Source organism: Apodemus sylvaticus, chromosome 2 (genome assembly GCF_947179515.1).
Source record: "Apodemus sylvaticus chromosome 2, mApoSyl1.1, whole genome shotgun sequence".
Lineage (NCBI taxonomy): Eukaryota > Metazoa > Chordata > Mammalia > Rodentia > Muridae > Apodemus > Apodemus sylvaticus.
The window spans coordinates 36,865,568-36,886,455 of NC_067473.1; the positions used below are offsets into that span (position 1 = coordinate 36,865,568).

Consider the following 20,888-nt stretch of genomic DNA (forward strand, 5'->3'; position numbering starts at 1 on the left):
ATTTCTGCCTCCTTGGATAATAACTATGAGAGTTCATCTTTAGTTCAGTCCCCTCTCTTGACCTTCATACAGATAATCTTCTCAGTCTGCCCCCTCACTCTTTCCACTCAATTCATGTCTCTTTCAAGGTCTCCCATTATCCTTCCCTGTAGGAATAATGCCTCTTGTGTGCCTCTCATTCAAAATATACAAAACATCTTTTTGGTACCATGGAACATCTCTTGCTATCACATGCTAATTAAATGTGAGGACATATGAAATACACTTTGGTATCCTGTGCATCTAGTTCTACATGTAACATGATGAACCAAAGAAACTTATATGAGTGATACTAAATGCTATTGAGTGACCTGAAGTAGATAGACACAGCACAAAACACAGCAGCAAGCAAGGGCTATTACCATGACATGTCTTCCCATCACCATGAAACCCTTCTGGACATGGACCACAGTGATAGGATCCAAAGACATTGATGCACTCCACACCTGGGAAACAAGACCCAGATTCACACTCATCGACATCCTTCTCACAGTTCTTGCCTATAGGAAACAGACCAATAGTTCAAATTATTTAATGTCTAACATCCCATTGTTAGGTAACTTATAGTTTCCTGGTACTAGCTGTGTAGCTCAGGCTAAACTAAAATGTATCATACTGCTGCTTCTTGAGTTCTGTGATTGCAAAGATGTACCTGCCTGACAGGTTTTCCTGTTTCTATATTTAGCACTTCCATGCCTCTACTGAGGAAATACACTTACTATGTACTTTAAAACTACTATGCAATCAAATATAAAATCATTTAGACTTCTTTTAATAATAAACTCAACTCTTCACACATGTAAATTTTATTTTTTTCTATAAATATGATGAGTAGTCTCCTCTCCAGGGAGGGACAGATAGGAAGACTTTGAGTTGGTCAGGATAAGTAACACAATAAGATACATCTCAAATATTCACTGCCTGCTGGGGAAGAAGAGCTTCACTAGGCACTGTATTACCCTGAACTTTAGATCTCTGGGGGTGCAAACCGCCAGGGGTCTGCCTGCACTCAGGAACTGAGCACATAGGAGATTCATCTGTCAGACCTCCGGGCGTGGGGCCTGTGTACTGCCTGGAGACCAGCAAAGGGAGAGAATCCTCTCAGCCATTCACTGCCAGCCAGGGCAGAAGAGTTTCACTAGGTACTGTATCACCCTGAGCTTTAGATCTCTGGGGGTGCAAGCCACCAGGGGTCTTCCTGCACTCAGGAACTGAGCACATAGGTGGTTCATCTGCCAGTCCACCGGGCATGGGGCCTGTGTCCTGCCTGGAGACCAGCAAAGGGAGAGAATCCCTGCAGCCATATTCTCTGCCTGCTGGAGTAGAAGAGCATCACTAGGTACTGTATCACCCCGAACTTTAGATCTCTGGGGGTGCAAACGGCCAGAGGTCTGCCTGCAACCAGGACCTGAGGACACAGGTGATTTATCTCCCAGCTGGTAGGTCGTGGGGCCTGTATTCTTTGCAGAGAACAGCAGAGGGAGCTACTCCCATGGCCATCTTTGTGGCCTGCCAGGGCAGAAAAACATCACTACATACTGTATTATCCTGAGCTTAAGATCTCTGGGGATGCAAATCTCCAGGGGTCTGCCTCCACTCAGGACCTGAGAAAATAGGCGGTTTAACTGCAAGAAGGTTGGTCGTGGGGCCTGTATCCTACGTGAGAATCAACAGAGGGAGTGACCCCTCACTCACCATCTTTGCTCCATAACAGAGCAGTCTGAGAACACCTGGTTCACCTTGACAACCCAAGTATAACACTTCTTGATGCAGGACTGAGCAGGGCTCCAAAGGCACAAAAGAGGAAGGCAGCATATCAGTAATCTGTGCCAGAGGAAACCCAGTCATCCAGTGTCTCAGAAATAGCCCTAAAGGTCCACAATAGGTCGTGGCACCAGCCAGTGACAATAAGACCATCTAACACCAGTGAGAACTAGATGGCTAAAGGCAAGCATAGGAACTTTGCAAAACAAGAGTTGGATTTAAAAGCACTGGTAAGGATGCTGTTAGAGGAACACATGAAGGACATAAATAAATCTCGTAAAGAAATTCAGGAGAAAAATGATCAAAAGTTAGGAGCCCTTACAAGGGAAACACAAAAATCACTTAAAGAAATTCAGGACTATATGGGTCAGAAGTTTGTACCCAATAAGGAGGAAATGCAAAATTCATTTAAAAAATACAGGAGAAGTTTGATCAACAGGCAGAAGTCATGAAAGAGGAAACACAAAAATCTCTAAAAGTATTAGAGGAAAACACAAACAAGCAAATGACAGAACTGAGCAAAAACTTCCAGGATCTGAAAACAGAAGTAGAAACAACTAAGAAAACACAAAGGGAGACATCTTTGGAGATAGAAAACCTTGGGAAGAAATCAGGGACGATAGATGCAAATATCAACAATAGAATAGAAGAGATAGAAGAAAGAATCTCAGATGCTGAAGATACCATAGAAACCATGGACTCAACAGTCAAAGAAAATGCAAAATGCAAAAAGCTTGTAACCCAAAACATCCAGGAAATCCAGGACATGATGAGAAAGCCGAATCTAAGGATTATAGGCATTGATGAGAGTGAAGATTTACAGCTTAAAGGGCCAGCAAATATCTTCAACAAAATTATGGAAGAAAACTTCCCTAACCTAAAAAGAGAGATGCCCATGAATATACAAGAAGCCTACAGAACTCCAAACAGACTGGGCCAGAACAGAACTACCTCCCATCATATAATAATCAAAACCCCAAATATACTAAACAAAGAAAGAATACTTAGGGCAATAAGAGAAAAAGGGCAAGTAACATAAAAAGGAAGACCTATCAGAATTACACCAGACTTCTCACAAGAGACCATGAAAGCTAGAAGATCCTGGGCAGAGCACATGCAGACTCTAAGAGAACACAAATGCCAGCCAAGACTACTATACCCAGCGAAACTCTCAATCACTATAGATGGAGAAACCAAGATATTCCATGACAAAACCAAATTTACACAATATCTTTCCACAAACCCAGCCCTACAAAGGATAATAGGGGGAAAACACCATTACAACAAGGGAAACTATAGCCTGGAAAAAGCAGGATATTAAGCTTCTATCATCAAACCCAAAAGAAGATAACCACACTAGTATAAAATTAACATCAAAAATGATGGTAAGCAATTACCACTACTCCTTAATCTCTTAACATCAATGGACTCAATTCCCCAATAAAAAGACATAGACTAACAGACTGGTTACATAAATAGGACCCTACATTTTGCTGCGTACAGGAACCACACCTCAGTGTCAAAAACAAAAACTACCTTAGAGTAAAAGGCTGGAAGACAATTCTACAAGCAAATGGTCTCAGGAAACAAGCTGGAGTTGCCATTCTAATATCAGATAAAATTGACTTTCAACCTACTGTCATCAAAAGAGACATGGAAGGTCACTTCTTGCTGGTCAAAGGAAAAACCCAACGAGAAGAGCTCTCAATCCTGAACATCTATGCTCCAAATACAAGGGCACCCTCATTCATGAAAGAAACTTTACTAAAGCTCAAAGCACACATTGCACCTAACACAATAATTGTGGGTGACTTCAACACTCCACTCTCATCAATGGACCAATTGGGAAAACAGAAACTAAACAGGGAGACAGTGAAACTAATTGAAGCTTTGGACCAATTGGATTTAACAGATATATATAAAACTTTTCATCCCAAAGCCAAAGAATATACCTTTTTCTCAGCACCTCATGGTACCTTCTCCAAAATCGATCATATAGTTGGTCACAAGACAGATCTCAACAAATATAAGAAGATTGAAATAATCCCATGCTTCCTATCAGATCACTATGGAGTAAACGTGGTATTTAACAACAATAAAAACATCAGAAAGCCCACATATACATGGAAACTGAACAATACTGTACTCAATGATACCTTGGTAAAGGAAGAAATAAAGAAAGGAATCAAAGATTTTTTAGAATTTAATGAAATTGAAGGCACAACATACACAAATCTATGGGACACAATGAAAGCAGTACTAAGAGGAAAATTCATAGCTTTGAGTGCCGCCAAAAAGAAGTTCGAGAGACCATACACTAGAAGATTAATGGAACAACTGAAAGTCCTGGAACAAAAAGAAGCTAATTCACCCAGGATGAGGAGAAGACAGGAAATCATCAAACTCAGAGCTGAAATCAATCAAGTAGAAACCAAGAAAACCATACAAAGAATCAACAAAACCAGGAGATGGTTTGTTGAAAAAAATCAACAAGATAGATAAACCCTTAGCCAGACTAACCAAAGGGCACAGAGAAAGTATCCAAATTAACAAAAGTAGAAATGAAAAGGGAGATATTACAACAGAAACTGAGTAAATTCAAATAATCATCAGATATTACTACAAAAGCCTGTACTCAACACAACTGGAGAATCTGGAGGAAATGGACAATTTCTTAGACAGATACCAAATACCAAAATTAAACCAGGATCAAATAGATAATCTAAACAGACCCATAACCCCTAAAGAAATAGAAGGGGTCATAGATAGCCTTCCGACCAAAAAAAGCACAGGACCAGATGGTTTCAGTGCAGAATTCTGTCAGACCTTCAAAGAAGATTTAACACCAATACTCTTCATACTATTCCACCAAATAGAAACAAAAGGAACACTACCCAACTCCTTCTACGAAGCCACAATTATGCTGATAACAAAACCACACAAAGATCCAACTAAGAAAGAGAATTTCAGGCCAATTTCCCTTATGAATATCAATGCAAAATTACTCAATAAAATTCTTGCCCACCGAATCCAAGAACACATCAAAACGATCATCCACCAGGATCAAGTAGTCTTCATCCCAGGGATGCAGGGATGGTTCTATATAAGGAAATCCATCAATGGAATCCACTACATAAACAAATTCAAAGAAAAAGAACCACATGATCATTTCATTAGATGCTGAAAAGGCATTTGACAAAATTCAGCATCCTTTCATTCTAAAAGACTTGGAAAGGACAGGAATTCAAGGCCCATATTTAAACATAGTTAAAGCAATATAGAGCAAACCGGTAGTCAACATCTAACTAAATGGAGAGAAACTTGAAGCAATCCCACTAAAATCATGGACTAGACAAGGTTGCCCCCTCTCTCCATATCTTTTCAATATAGTTCTTGAAGTCCTAGCTATAGCAATTAGACAACAAAAGGAGGTCAAAGGGATACAGATTGGAAAGGAAGAAGTCAAACTATCACTATTTGCAGATGATATGATAGTATACTTAAGTGACCCAAAAAACTCTACTAGAGAACTCCTACAGCTGATAAACAACTTCAGCAAAGTGGCTGGCTACAAAATCAACTCAAGCAAATCAGTAGCCTTTATATACTCAAACGATAAGCAGACTGAGAAAGAAATTAGGGAAATGACACCCTTCACAATAGCCACAAACAGCATAAAGTATCTTGGGGTGACTCTAACCAAACAAGTGAAAGACCTATATGACAAGAACTTCAGATCTCTGAAGAAGGAAATCGAAGAAGATCTCAGAAAATAGAAAAATCTTCCATGCTCATGGATTGGCAGGATTAATATAATTAAAATGGCCATATTGCCAAAGGCAATCTACAGATTCAATGCAATTCCCATCAAAATCCCAACCCAGTTCTTCATACAGCTAAAAAGAGCAATGCTCAAATTCATCTGGAATAACAAAAAACCCAGGATAGCTAAAAACTATTCTCAACAGTAAAAGAACTTCAGGGGGATTCAGTATCCCAGACCTCAAACTTTACTACAGAGCAATAGTGATAAAAACTGCATGGTATTGGTACAATGTCAGGCAAGCAGATCAATGGAAAAGGATTAAAGACCCAGAAATGAACCCACACACCTATGTTCACTTGATCTTCAACAAAGGAGCTGAAAGCATCCAGTGGAAAAAAAGATAGTCTTTTCAACAAATGGTGCTGGTTCAATTGGAGGTCAGCATGAATAGAATGTGAATCGATCCATTCTTATCTCCTTGTACTAAGTTCAACTCCAAATTGATCAAGGACCTCCACATAAAACCTGACACACTGAAACTAATAGAAAAGAAACTGGGGAAGACTCTGGAGGACATGGGCACAGGGGAAAAGTTCCTGAATAGAACACCAATAGCTTATGCTCTAAGATCAAGAATTGACAAATGGGACCTCATAAAACTACAAAGTTTCGGTAAGGCAAAGGACACTGTCAAAAGGACAAAACGTCAACCAACAGATTGGGAAAGGATCTTCACCAACCCTAAATCTAACAGAGGGCTAATATCTAATATATACAGAGAACTCAAGAAGGTAGAACCTAGAGAACCAAATAACCCCATTAAAACGTGGGGTACCGAGCTAAACAAAGAATTTTCACATGAAGAACTTCGGAGGGCTGAGAAACACCTTAAGAAGTATTCAACATCATTAATCATTAGGGAAATGCAAATCAAAACAACCCTGAGATTTCACCTCACACCAGTCAGAATGGCTAAGGTCAAAAACTCAGGAGACAGCAAGTGCTGGTGAGGATGTGGAGAAAGAGGAACACTCCTCCACTGCTGGTGGGACTGTAAGATGGTACAACCACTTTGGAAATCAGTCTGGCGGTTCCTCAGAAAACTGGGCATGGCACTTCCGGAGGACTCTGTTATACCACTCCTGGGCATATACCCAGAGGATTCCCCAGCATGTAATAAGGACACATGGTCCACTATGTTCATAGCAGCCCTATTTGTAGTAGCTAGAAGCTGGAAACAACCCAGGTGTCCCTCAACAGAGGAATGGATACAGAAAAATGTGGTATATTTACACAATGGAGTACTATTCATCCATCAGAAACAATGAATTCATGAAATTCATAGACAAATGGATGGAGCTGGAGAACATCATACTAAGTGAGGTAACCCAGTCTCAATAGATCAGTCATGGTATGCACTCACGATAACTGGATAATAACCTAGAAACTTGGAATACCCAAGAAATAATCCACATATTAAATGATGTCCAAAAAGAACAGAGGTGTGGCCCCTGGTTCTGGAAAGACTCAATGCAACAGTATAGGGGAATACCAGAACAGGGAAGTGGGAAGGAGTTGATGGAGGAACAGGGGGAGGGAAGAGGGCTTATGGGACTTGCGGGGAGTGGGGACCCAGGAAATGGGAAATCATTTGAAATGTAAATAAAGAATACATTGAATAAAAACAAAAAGAAAAAAAAACCCATGATAGCTAAAACTATTCTCAACAGTAAAAGAACTTCTGGGGGAATCAGTATCCCAGACCTCAAGCAATACTACAGAGCAATAGTGTTAAAAAACTGCATGGTAGTGGTACAGTGACAGGCAGGTGGATCAATGGAATAGGATTGAAGACCCAGAAATGAACCCACACGCCTATGGTCACTTGATCTTCGATAAATGAGCTGAAATCATCCAGTGGAAAAAAAGATAGCCTTTTCAACAAATGGTGCTGGTTCAATTGGAAGTCAGCATGTAGAAGAATGTGAATTGATCCATTCTTATCTCCTTGTACTAAGCTCAACTCCAAGTGGATCAGGGACTTCTACATAAAACCAGACACACTGAAACTAATAGAAAAGTAACTGAGGAAGACCCTTAAGGACATGGGCACAGGGGGAAAGTTCCTGAACAGTTCACCAATAGCATATGTTCTAAGATCAAGAATTGACAAATGACAAATTGACCTCATAAAATTACAAAGTTTCTGTAAAGCAAGGGACACCGTCAAAAGGACAAAAGGTCAACCAACAAATTGGGAAAAGATCTTCACCAACCCTACATCCGACAGAGGGCTAATATCCAATATATACAAAGAACTCAAGAATTCAGACCCCAGAGAACCAAATAACCCTATTAAGAAATGGGGGTACAGAGCTACACAAAGAATTTTCACCTGAAGAACTTCAGATGGCTGAGAAGTACCTTAAGAAATGTTCAACATCATTAGTCATTAGGGAAATGCAAATCAAAACAACCCTGAGATCTCACCTCACATCAGTCAGAATGGCTAAGCTTAAAAACTCAGGAGATAGCAGGTTTTTGTGAGGATATGGAGAAAGAGGAACACTCCTCCACCGCTGGTGGATTGCAAGCTGGTTCAACCACTCTGGAAATCAGTGTGGCGGTTCTTCAAAAAACTGGGCACCTCACTTCCGAAAGATCCTGCTATATCTCTCCTGGGCATATACCCAGAGGATTCCCCAGCATGCAATAAGGACACATGCTCCATTACGTTCATAGCAGCCTTATTTATAATAGTCAGAAGCTGGAAAGAACCCAGATGTCCCTCAGTGGAGGAATGGATACAGAAAATGTGGTATATTTACACAATGGAATACTGCTCAGCAATTAAAAGCAATGAATTCATGAAATTCATAGGCAAATGGTTGGAACTAGAAAATATCATACTGAGTGAGGTAACTCATTCACAAAAGAACACACATGGAATTCAGTCACTGATAAGTGGACATTAGTGGAGAAGCTCAGAATACCCAAAACACAACTCACATATCAAGTCATTCCCAAGAAGAGGGAAGGAGACGGCCTGGGTCCTGGAAAGGCTTTATGCAGCATTGTAGGGTATTGCCAGTACAGAGGAGTGGGAGGGGGTTGATTGGGGAACTGGAGGAGGGAAGAGGACTTATATGACTTAGGGGGAGGGAGGAACCTCAAAAGAGAAAATCATTTGGAATATAAACAAAGAATATAGAAAATAAAAAAAAAACCAAGCCAATCCAAAAAAAGGATACATCTCAAGAAACAAGTCATTTAATATATGAAGTAAGAATCACAGTATATATGGTATATAATTATATAATTATAACATTTATACTTTTCTTTAAAATCTTGAATTCTTTGAATGGTTGTTAAGAATGTTTGTCACTAATGTTAAGAATGAGTTACTCACTTATAGTCTTGGACTCTGAAAATTTTAATTTATATGTTCCAAATTCAAAAATTTTCCCAACAAGATACTTTGATATGCTTAGCATCTTATTTGAATGAATAAATTCATACTATGAATAGAAAAGAGTCCTTGATGTACATATATTTTTGAGGAAATTAATATTTGAATAATTTTAAATATAGTCTATAACATAAAACCAATGAAATATCTATATTTCATGTCTATGTGATAATTTTAAAATAATAAAAAGGTTAAATACAAATACATTTTCTGCTTTGCTCATTTATGTTAAAACTGACTTATTTCAGAAAAGTCATCTCAATGACTGTATATTGATCTAATATTATACCTCTATACCCAAAAAGTTATTCATACATGACTTTCAAGTCTTCAATGAATTAAAGGATTATTATTATCATATGCTTAATTTTGGAATCAGACATTTTAGGACAAGTACTGAATTAGTGACTATGCTTGCATTTCATTTGTTTCTAACAATTAGTTAGTAAATTACTAATAAAGCACGTTTTATGTGATAAAATTTGTATTCTCCTGAAGCATTCTTATTATTCTACATTATATTTCTTTTAAAGATGTTTTTAGGTAAATGTTTCTTTTTTAACAAAATAAAATATAAAAACAAAAACAATCACATGGAAATTAGTCAACGCAAACCAACAGAAGTAAATGAACTCCAAGAGAAAGTATAAGATTCAGAGACCCATTCATTCATACATTCAGGAGTCTCATAAACATCCTACACTGAAAGCTAAAATATATGCCCAAAGGACCTGGTGCAGACCCGGGTAGACCATGAGCTTCCTGATTTAGCTTTTATAAATTCATGCAAGCTTTCTTTAGTTAATTTAGAGAGCCGGGTGTTCTCCACCTTCTCTGGTTCCCATGTTCCTTCCACCTTCTCTTCGACGGGGTTCCCTGATCTATATTTCAATATCAATACACTTAAATGCACTTTTACTTGCCAAACAGATGCCTATAACCGTGAAACCGAGGTTCCTTGATTGCCGTCAGAATCATAACATGGACAAAATCACAAGAATGCATGAAAGCAGAAGTGCACACGTGTTTGAAACTAGTCTACAGTGAAAAGTTATCAGAGGATATTTGCAGTGTTTAGGTCTGCATTACTTTTTGCCAGACTTTTAAGAATATGGTTTAAAAAATCTTAAGAACATAGATTTGCATGGTTTTCCAAAAGGAATATTCCAAGGAACTTTGTGTCTAATTCATTCACATTCTCATTTAGTTCATCAGGAACCCAAACTGACCTGTGAGCTCAGGAGGACAGTCGCAGGAGTAACTGTGTACGCCTCTAATACATTTACCAAGGCCACAAGGGCTTGACTGGCACTCACTGGCTTCAACTTCACAAAGATCACCATAAAAACCAGGCAAGCAGTCACAGAGGTAGGCTCCACTTCCCGGAGGAAATTTTCTATCAGACACACATGATCCACCGTTCAAGCAGTCACAAGACTTCACAGTCACCTACAAAAGAAAAGAATGCGTTATTTTGAATAAAATTATGTTTAGTTATCACTCCATGAAATCAGGAGGGCTTATGTGACATAGATGAGCAAGTCATGTTTCTCTGTAAAATTCTTGTTTAAAAAATTATGTCCCCTTTCAAGAGCAAAGCTAAAATGTAGGTGCAGCATGGAATAGTTTTAGAAATGTTCTGAGTAAAACAATTTGTTTTTATTTTATAATTTTCAAAATAGATTCAATAATAGATCAATGTGGCCTTGAATTTCTATTCCTCCTTCCTCATCTTCCCAAGTTTAACACCATACCCCATGGATAGAATCATCAGTTTCTAAATGCAAACAGAATAATAGGAAACAGAATTAGTAATGTGGAAGGCAGTCAGATACCCATGTTATTGCAGTTTAAGAGCAGACAATAACTTCAATTGCTAGGCTAATATGATCAAACACAGTTCCTTTCATGACATGTGAAAATATGTGTGAAAATATGCATGCAAAACTTCAAGAGTATATGTACATTACAAGTTCATAAGAACTTAAGCCTCGTGACAGACATGCTATATATATCAATAAAGGAAAATTTTCAATTTCATGTCTTCTTTCTGTACTTGTGATTTCTAATGCAGCCTCCAAGACCTTCTCATATGAAGGAAAAAGATATAGTTATCAATCTTATTTTAGTCAGGATTTCATTGGAAGTGGAAATGAGTGAGCTATTCATCCTTGCCTGCAAGTACAGAGCATGGTGTTGGCTATCAATTTAGACCCACACTTCAGGGCTTATTAAGAGAGTCCCTAAGGTGCTATGCTATTACAAGCAACATGTAATACAAACATGCAACATTTAATATCTCCACTGCCCTTTGACATTAAGACTATGTCTTGTGCTATGATTTAAAATTAAGTGGTTGTATTTGTAAAAGATCCAGTGACATTCATTTAATTATAACTATGACCTCCACTGTGACTGTAGATTCAGTCTCACAATCATCCTGAAGTCGGAGAGTGAATGTCTGAGGAGCCCGAGACTCAGTTTTCCATGTAAGAAGTCCTTCAGAGGAAACAGTGGCTCCATCAGGACCAGAATCCAATGTAAAATATATCTCAGAGCCTTCTGGATCCCAGGCTATGAACTGGTATTCAAAGTCTTCACCATAAAATGCCTGTAATTTGTCTTGCAGTGTTTGAATCACAGGGGGCTGGTTATCTGTAACAGAGATAGCATTTAACTTTGTATCTGTATAAAAAAAGGAAAGAATTCTGATAGTTTCCACAGGAACAGATGTCTAATGAGGACCTAATTCTGCTTAAAGGTCTATGAGCTGCTATTCTTTTCTCTTTTTTTCATAAATGACATTCCATTCTGTGTAAATGTGAAAGTGACTGGCAGGTTCAGGGTCAGTTTTGCGAGCCTAGTCTATAAATACTTAGGAACTGCATAGCACATGCAGTCAGTTTTGCACTCTACAAGTTGGAGGCATTCTTCTTTTGTCTTAAATAATTTTGAGTTGGCCATTTCACTGCTTGGGCATCCTGGGTATCTTTGTCTCTGTTACTCTATCTGTGTGTACTCTCTCAGCCTCACCTTTTCCCTCTGCATATGCTGCAACTTCCTATTATTATACTCCTCATCCAAGTCGTAATGCTTCTTTCACTCTGCCTACTTCCCCATTTATAACAAGTGGGAGTGAACAGTCAGACCAAACTCCTATCCCTGGGCTCTTTCCAGTGCCTAAGCTCACACAGCCTCTACTGAAGCTGTGTCAGGAATAAGGAATATTCTCTTTATACTCAGAAAACATTCTAAAATATACTTTTTACTGTCTTCTATTTTAACATATGTACTTTCCTCACTTTCTAACTAAACATAAGTAAGAGATCCAACTATACGGTTGCATCCAACTATAATTGCATTATGTGTACACATGATGCACTGGTGCTAAGAGACCCCAGGTCCAACTTCCAATATGTCCCTGTATTGTTTTGAAAGTTGCCTCATTATTGATCTTATTTCCCTCATCCTTCACATGAGGCCTATTTTAAGACTACTTATACCACTAAACATGCTAGATACTCACAAATCAGTCATACCACACCACATACTCCTGTCTTGATTTTTTTAAAGCAAATAAATTTATGAAGTAATGAGAGAATCTAAATTAAATACATAGTTCATCTATCTCAAACACATTAATATCAGTTATTGCTGAAAATCACTCTAAGACTTTTATATAGGAAATAATTGAATTAATAAAAAAGAACTTACCATCTAAAAGTGACCAAGTAGAATTTGAAGTTTGAGGTCTACAAATCAAACAGGAGCTGGCAGGATTTTTATCCCCATCAGTGTAGCAAAGATGATCAATAATACAAACATTATTCTAGTGGAATTTGAAAATAATATCAATAAGATATCCTATGCTTAATACATAGAAACTAGAAACAGAAAGACAGCAGCATATATATTTGGATTTGGAGATAGTTTTCATAAACTCAATTCATCTTCGAAAACAAATTATTCATAGTATTAAAAACAATAAAACTAATTAATTTGGAGGAATAAGACAATGCAGGGAAGCCATTAAATACTATAGCATAGCTATGACTAACAGCAAACAGCCCCAATGTTTTCTCTGTCAGCTCTCCTGGAAATGCTTTATTAATATGGTGTTTTTCTGTATGGTTGAAAGAATCACATCAATTTACAGCTGACTTCTGTTTCTCTTTGTAGCCTATTCTGTCCTTTAAATTCTTTCACCAGCTCAGATCCACTGCATAATCACTTCACTTCATAATATGCAGTTACAAGGCACCCCTGAAAGCAATGTTTCGACATGGAGAAAGCAGCGGAGTGCAACCATCTCTTCACATCTTCAAAAGATTCACACTTACTTATCATTTTTGCTAATTTCATAACAACGCCTTTGCTAGCACTTAGAGTACTTTATGAAATAAGGCAAATAGCCTGGGAGAACAAGACAGCTTTGAAAGTATTTCTAAACAGGCAGAGACAAAATATTTCCAGATAAAATAAAACCCAAATAGGTTTTCACAAATAACATTTCTTCTTGACATTTTCTGAATGCTTATCTTAAGAAAAAACATATACAAATTGCTTTTATATATGTGTACACCAGTTTTATGTTCTGTGCTTTGAAGGGATGGCTGATATTAGGTGCATGGTGTTTATCAAGTCTTAATTTCCATGTAGAGAGCTTTCTAGATAACCAAAGTAAAATTAAAACCAGAAAACAGGCAAACAAAAAACAATAAAAGCATTACATACATATTATAAATCCTTTTCAAATATAAATCAATTGCAACAAAAAGACTAGTTAACCACAATGACAATCGTACTGAAAAAAGAATGTATGTAGACCTGTATGAGTGAACAATTTAATATGAAATTCCTTCTCTGATTCTTTGGGAGGGATACATAGAAGAGGGGCAGGGTCTCATGTAGCACAGGTTGTTCTCTTGGGCGGGACAACCTTATACTTCTGATCCTCCTGCCTCCATCTCCTAAATGCTAGAACTACAGATGTTTGCTACTTTAACATAGCTCCTTCTTCAAAGTATCAGGGAGAAGTATTCTGCCACATTAAGACATTAAAAGAAGAAACACTATCTTTGTTTAATCCACGAGACTTACAAGAAGTTCATTAATTTTTAACTAGACTAACACAAATATAAAGTCAAAATCTATCCATGCCATTCTAGCATAAGTTTGGGAAAAGCAGAAAAATATGCAAAAGACATGTGGATGAATGTATTATATTCTATGAAAAAGTAACAATACATACCTTCATAGTGCATGAATCATTTTCATGGGTACCACAAACTTGACAAGCGCCATCATATATGATCATTATCTTGGAATTACTGAACGCATAACCATCATTAGATACCTATGAGATATAGTCCTACAGTGAGATTATTTTTTCTAAATTCTGCCTAATCAATTCACTATGAAATTTTACTTATGCATAGGATGATATCTCGTATTTGTTACCTTTAATTGCAACTTTGCCAAGGGTTTCTGTGCTGTCAGAGCCATGGTATCAGGATGCTGGCCATCTGGGAACAACTGACAGCCAACCACTCTGCTATTTTGAAAGACTGCCTGTGTGTAGACACTTTCTCCAAGCACCCATCCAGTGCCATTATACTAAAGGAGTAATGAAAAGGCAATTAATTACTTCTAAATTGTGGAAATACTCTTGTGCATTTTATAATTACTGAATTATACCTAATAATTTTAAAACATATATCCCATACAATAGGATAAATAATTAAGAAAATAAAGTAAATGCAAGTTTTTTAAAATAATAGAAAAGGATACACCATAGTTTGGTAATTGAAAAACAAAATAAACCCTTCTCTCAAAACATACATTATTGACAGGTTTGACCCAAAAAAGTTGCCAAGGTTGGTCATAGGTACTCATTCCCCACAGAATGGATTTCAGAGCAAGAGAAAAGCAATGCAGTGCATGCCTGCCACACGATAAACGCATTTTCTATGTAAGAGTTTCTTTCCCCCAGATTCCCACTTTCATCTTCCTGGAACACCATTTAAGTATGTGGGCAGCCACTGGGCTTTCATGGTGCTATATAACCCTGGACTGGTCCAAAGAAATAACTAAAATGGGTCAGTGCTTCAACTCTTTGAACCTTTTTAACTATATGCCATAGGATTTAGGGCCAGACTACCCATCATGGATTACATTTCAAAACATAAAACTATGGAGTGGTGGCCATGCTTTTCAATAAAGCTAAATATAAAATTGAAGTGTACAAAGAGTAGTAGGAATGAAAACAGAAATGCAGATTTATAATTGTGCTAATCTTACACTAATTTTTTCACGGTGCCCAAATCCCAGGAAAGTGATTTTCCCCAGGAGAATTCAACTTCATGTTTTTGATTCTCTAAAAAACATTTTATTGTCAGTACACTGTGTCATTGGCTTAAGCTAGTTTATGCTATTTGAGCAGAATTCTAGCCAGTTTATTTTACTCAATGCCAGTGGAACATCATGCTAAAGCTATACTTTGGGTACTACTTAGTCATATTGTGAAATGTCTTAGTGTGTGAAAAGAAAAGGACAGAATGATTTTCTGAGTACTGATAACTATATTGGAAACTAGAAGGGCATATTTGTTGGCATCTGAAGTCATATGTATATTCATATGTATAAAATGCGTTTTCACTGCACAATGGTTTTCAAACATAGCATCGGTCATTCAACTTGATAGTGCCTCAACATTGTAGGTTAGGAGGAAAGAGATCACTCCAGCTTATGTGGAATAAAGAGTAGCCTCATTTTGATTGACAGCTCGCAGTTGTGCAGATATCTATAGTTATAGAGGAAAAGTCTGTTATAGCAGATCTGCCAGTTTCTCTAGCGGAGGAGGAATGACAAAAATATCCTGACAAGGTTGTCAAGATAGCTGTGCTTAAAGCATGTTGGATCTCTTGTTTTTCTCTGTGAAGTCAGACTGCAGTCAATGACTGGACCTTAAGATATGACTTCTAGCCCTCTATAAAAAGGTTAACCCAAGGTGATGAATACATTTGATTCTGCATCCTTTATATTCAACATTTTGTGAATGTCTATTATATAATGAAGATATTCTTTTTAGTTTAAATATTTTAATTTTTGAGAATTTCACATATGTGTCCTGTATTAAGCCATACTTATCCAGTCCCAAGCAGTCTGCCCTATATACATACACATACTAACTACTGGTAATCTGCTGAGGCAAAACATAACAGAAAAGATATAGAGTATATAATTTTTCTGTGATACCTGAGATTAAAATACAATATAATACATAGGAAGCACCAAATCTAATCTAGTCAAGGAAGGCTTCAGAAGAGGGGGTCATATTTTTCCTTCCTGGGGTATAAAGGTTGCTTCTGTTTGGATAATGAAAATTCAAAAGGAGAGAGGGAAATCCATCATGGTGAGAGAAGCCAGTATTTGAAAATAAACAAAGCACAAAACATCATGGTATGTGGTAGAACAGAATGAAGACGAGAGGAATGTTTAGGCTGCTTGCAAAAGGAGTCAGGACTTAGGTCAGAAAGAGCCTCTGCCTACAGGATTACTTTTTAGATTTAATACTATGGACCAGCATCTTAAAAGCTGGTCTTGACTTTTTAGAGGAAAAAAAATTAAAGAAATGAGTAAGTAGCTGGATTTCTAGACCAAGAATTGCATTGAGGTCTTAAAAGCAATAACTGGTCTATAATAAATAATGAAACCAGAAGAAAACATTAGGTTAGTGAAAGCTAAGTACCATAAACCCAAGTGAAGCCTTAGGTTTCCAGCAAATTCGAAAAGACTAAGGTTGCATGATTTGAAAATTGTGTTGATCTGCATTCCAGAGTTAACACTGTGGCATACCTCTCCTTACCCAAATACTGCCTGGAGAGAGTCAGTCTCTCAGGAGAGCTGTCACTCCTAAGTTCACAGGTGACACCAATACTTTTGCTCCAATAACTGAACAAAGAGGGACACACCAGGAAACCACAGGGCTCAGGAACCGCAGAGCAACTGGGGCCAGGATCCTGCTGCTCTCCACCTTTGCCCAGAAGTTAACCCTGTGGTACAGCTCTCCATAACCAGAACATTCCTGGAGAGAGCTGACACACCTAAAATCACAGGCACACAGGCTCACAGGAAAGGCAGTCTCCAGACAGAGTCAGGAAGACCAACTAACACCAGAGATAACTAGATGGTGAGAGGGAAGCACAAGAACATAAGCAACAGAAACAAAGGTTACTTGGCATCAACACAACCCAGTTCTCCCACCATAGCAAGTTCTGAATTCTCCAACACATCAGAAAAGCAGGATTCAGATTTAAAATCACACCACATGATGATGATAGAGGTCTTTAAGGACATTAATAACTCATTTAAAGAAATGCAGGAGAGCCGGGCAGTGGTGGCACATGCCTTTAATTCCAGCACTTGGGAGGCAGAGGCAGGCAGATTTCTTACTTCAAGAACAGCCTGGTCTACATAGTGAGTGCCAAGACAGTCAGGGCTACACAGAGAAACACTGTCTCAAAAAGAAAAAGAAAGGAAGGAAGGAAGGAAGGAAGGAAGGAAGGAAGGAAGGAAGGAAGGAAGGAAGGAAGGAAGGAAGGAAAAGAAAAAGAAATACAGAACATGAGAAAAGAGATAGAAGCCCTTAAATAGGAAACACAAAAATCCCTTAAAGATTTTTAATCTTTACAATAGAACAACACAACCCAAACTGTAAAGGAATTGAACAAAATCATACAGGATCTAAAAATGGAAATGGAAAAAATAAATCACAAAGGGAGACAACCCTGGAAATAGAAAACCTGCGAAAGAGATCAGGAGTTGTAGATACAAGATCACTAACACAATATAAGAGAAAGAAGAGAGAATCTCAGGGACAGAACATACCATAGAAACCATTGACAGAACAGTCAAAGAAAATGCAAAATGCAAAAAGGTCCTAACAAAAAACATCTAGGAAATCCAGGATACAATAAAACCAAACCTAAGGATAACAGGTAGGGAAGAGAATGAAGATTCCCAGCTTAAAGGGCTAGTAAATATCTTCAACAAAATTATATAAGAAAACTTCCCTAACCTAAAGAAAGAGGTGCTGATAAACATACAAGAAACCTACAGAACTCCAAATAGACTGGACCATAAAACAAATTCCTTCTGTCACATAATAGTCAAAATGCAACATGCACAAAACAAAGAAAAAAATGTTAAAAGCAGTAAGGAAAAATGTCAAGTAACATATAAAGGCAGACCTATCACAATTACACCAGACTTCACATCAGAGACTATAAAAGCCAGAAGATACTGGGCAGATGTCCTACAGACCCTAAGATAATGTTCTCCAAAACTGATCACATAATCAGTCACAAAACAGGCCTCAACAGATACAAGAAGATTGAAATAATCCCATGCATCCTGTCAGATCATTATGGACTAAGGCTGGTCTTCAACAACAACAAAAACAACAGAAATCCTACAGAAAAATGGAAGCTGAACATCTTGCTCAATGATAATTTAGTCTAGGAAGAAATAAAGAAAGAAATTAGACTATTTTAGAATTTAATGAAAATGAAGGCACAACATATGAGAACTTATGGAACACAATGAAAGCAGTGCTAAAAGGAAAACTCATAGCTCTGATTGCCTCCAAAAATCCCCCCAAAACCAAAACCAAACCAAAACAGCAAAATGAAAAGTATACACCAGCACTTTGACAGCACACCTGAAAGCTCTGGCAAAAAAAGGGGGTGGGGAGAAATGCACAAACTCAGGAGTAGACAGCAGGAAATAATCAAACTCAGGGCTGAAATCAACCAAGTTGAAACAAAAATAACTATACAAAGAATCAACTAAACCTGGACAAGGTTCTTTGGGAAAATCAACTAGACAAAAATAACTATACAAAGAAAAAACAAAACCTGGACAGGGTTCTTTGAGAAAATCAACTAGATAAACCCTTAGCCAAACTAAGCAGAGTGCAGAGACAGTACCCAAATTAACAAAATTAGAAATGAAAAGGGAGAGCAACAGAAATGTAAGAAATTCAAAAAACATTAGAATCTACTACAAAAGACTATACTCAAAACAACTCGAAAATCTGAATGAAATGAACAATTTTCTAGACAGGTACCAGGTACCACAGTAAAATCAGGATCAGATAAACAATCTAAATAGTCCCATAGTCCTTAAAGACATAGTCACGGAATTAAAAGTCTCACACCCAAAATTCCCCCGGACCAGATGGGTTCTGTGCAGAATTCTATCAGATCTTCAAGGAAGACCTAATACCAATACTCTTCAAAGTATTCCACAAAATAGAAACGGAAGGAACACTACCCAATTTGTTCTATGAAGCCACAAATACACTCGTACCTAAACCACAGACAGACCAAACAAAGAAAGTGAACTTCAGACCCATTTCCCTTATAAATATTGATAGAAATATACTCAATAAAATTCTCAAAAACCAAATCCAAGAGCACAGCAAAACAATCATCCATCATGAACAAGTAGGCTTTATCCCAGGGATGGAGGAATTGTTAAATATACAGAAATCCATCAATGCAATCCACCACATAAACAAACTCAAACAAACAAACAAACAAAAAAACCCCACATGATCGTCTCATTAGATGCTGAGAAAGCATTTGACAAAATTCAACATCCCCTCACAGTAAAAATCTTGGAAAGATCAGAAATTCAAGGCCCATACCTAAACATAGTAAAAGCAATATACAACAAACCAGTAGCCAAGATCAAACAAAATGGAGAGAAACTTGAAGCAATCCCACTAACATCAGGGACTAGACAAGGCTGCCCACTCTCTCCCTACCTATTCAATATCTACTTGAAGTTCTAGCCAGAGCAATTGGACAACAAAAGGATGTCAAAGTGATACAAATTGGAAAGGAAGATGTCAAAATGTCACTATTTGCAGATGACATAATAGTTTAAGTGACTTCAAGAATTCCACCAGAGAACTTCTTCAGCTGATAAGCAACTTCAGCAAAGGGACTGGATATAATTAACTCAAACAAATCAGTAGCCTTCCTCTACTCAAAGGATAAATTGGTTGAGAGAGATATTAGAGAAACCAGTCTTCAGAATAATCACAAATAATAAAAAAAAAACCTTTGTGTGACTCTAACTTAGCAAGTAAAAGATCTGTACGACAAGAACTTCAAGTCTCTGAAGAAAGAAATCAAAGAAGGTCTCAGAAAATGGAGAGATCTCCCATGCTCATGGATTGGCAGGATTAATATAGTAAAAATAGCCATCTTGCTGAAATCAATCTACAGATTAAATGCAATCCCCAAGAAAATTCCAACTCAATTCTTTATAGAGTTAGACAGAGCCATTTGCAAGCTCATTTGGAATAACAACAAAAAAAGAAAAACATGATAGAAAAAAGTATTCTCAACAATGGAAGAACTCCTGGGGGATTTACCATCCCTAGCCTCAAGCTGCATTACAGATCATTCATGATATAAACTGCATGGTATCGGTACAGAGACAGGCAGGTAGATCATGGAATAGAACTGAAGACTGACAAATTAACCCTCACATCTGGTCACTTGATCTTTGACAAACGCGCTAGTGGAAAAAGGACAGCACTTTCAACAAATGGTGCTGGGTCAACTGGCAGTCAACATGTAGAAGGATGAAAATTGATCCATTCTTATTTCCCAGTACAAAGCTCAAGTCCAAGTGGATAAAGGACCTCCACATAAAATCAGATACACTGAACCTAATAGAAGAGAAAGTGGAGAAGAGGCTCAAACACATAGGCACAGGGAGAAATTTCCTGAAGAGAACACCAATGGTTTATGATCTAAGTTCAACAATTGATAA

The 20,888-nt window shown here is 37.6% G+C and overlaps 1 protein-coding gene across 1 annotated transcript in view; it reads right to left on the bottom strand.

Annotated features, from left to right (window-relative positions):
• The window catches only part of Vwde (von Willebrand factor D and EGF domains), an 83,231-nt gene that overhangs the window by 18,438 nt on the left and 43,905 nt on the right, over positions 1-20,888 (bottom strand). The window contains exons 14-19 of the mRNA XM_052172823.1: positions 14,499-14,654; positions 14,290-14,394; positions 12,753-12,867; positions 11,443-11,693; positions 10,268-10,487; positions 402-539 (exon numbers count right to left, since the gene is read on the bottom strand). Of these exons, the coding sequence (XP_052028783.1) occupies positions 402-539; positions 10,268-10,487; positions 11,443-11,693; positions 12,753-12,867; positions 14,290-14,394; positions 14,499-14,654 (985 nt within the window). The remainder of the gene's footprint in view (positions 1-401; positions 540-10,267; positions 10,488-11,442; positions 11,694-12,752; positions 12,868-14,289; positions 14,395-14,498; positions 14,655-20,888) is intronic.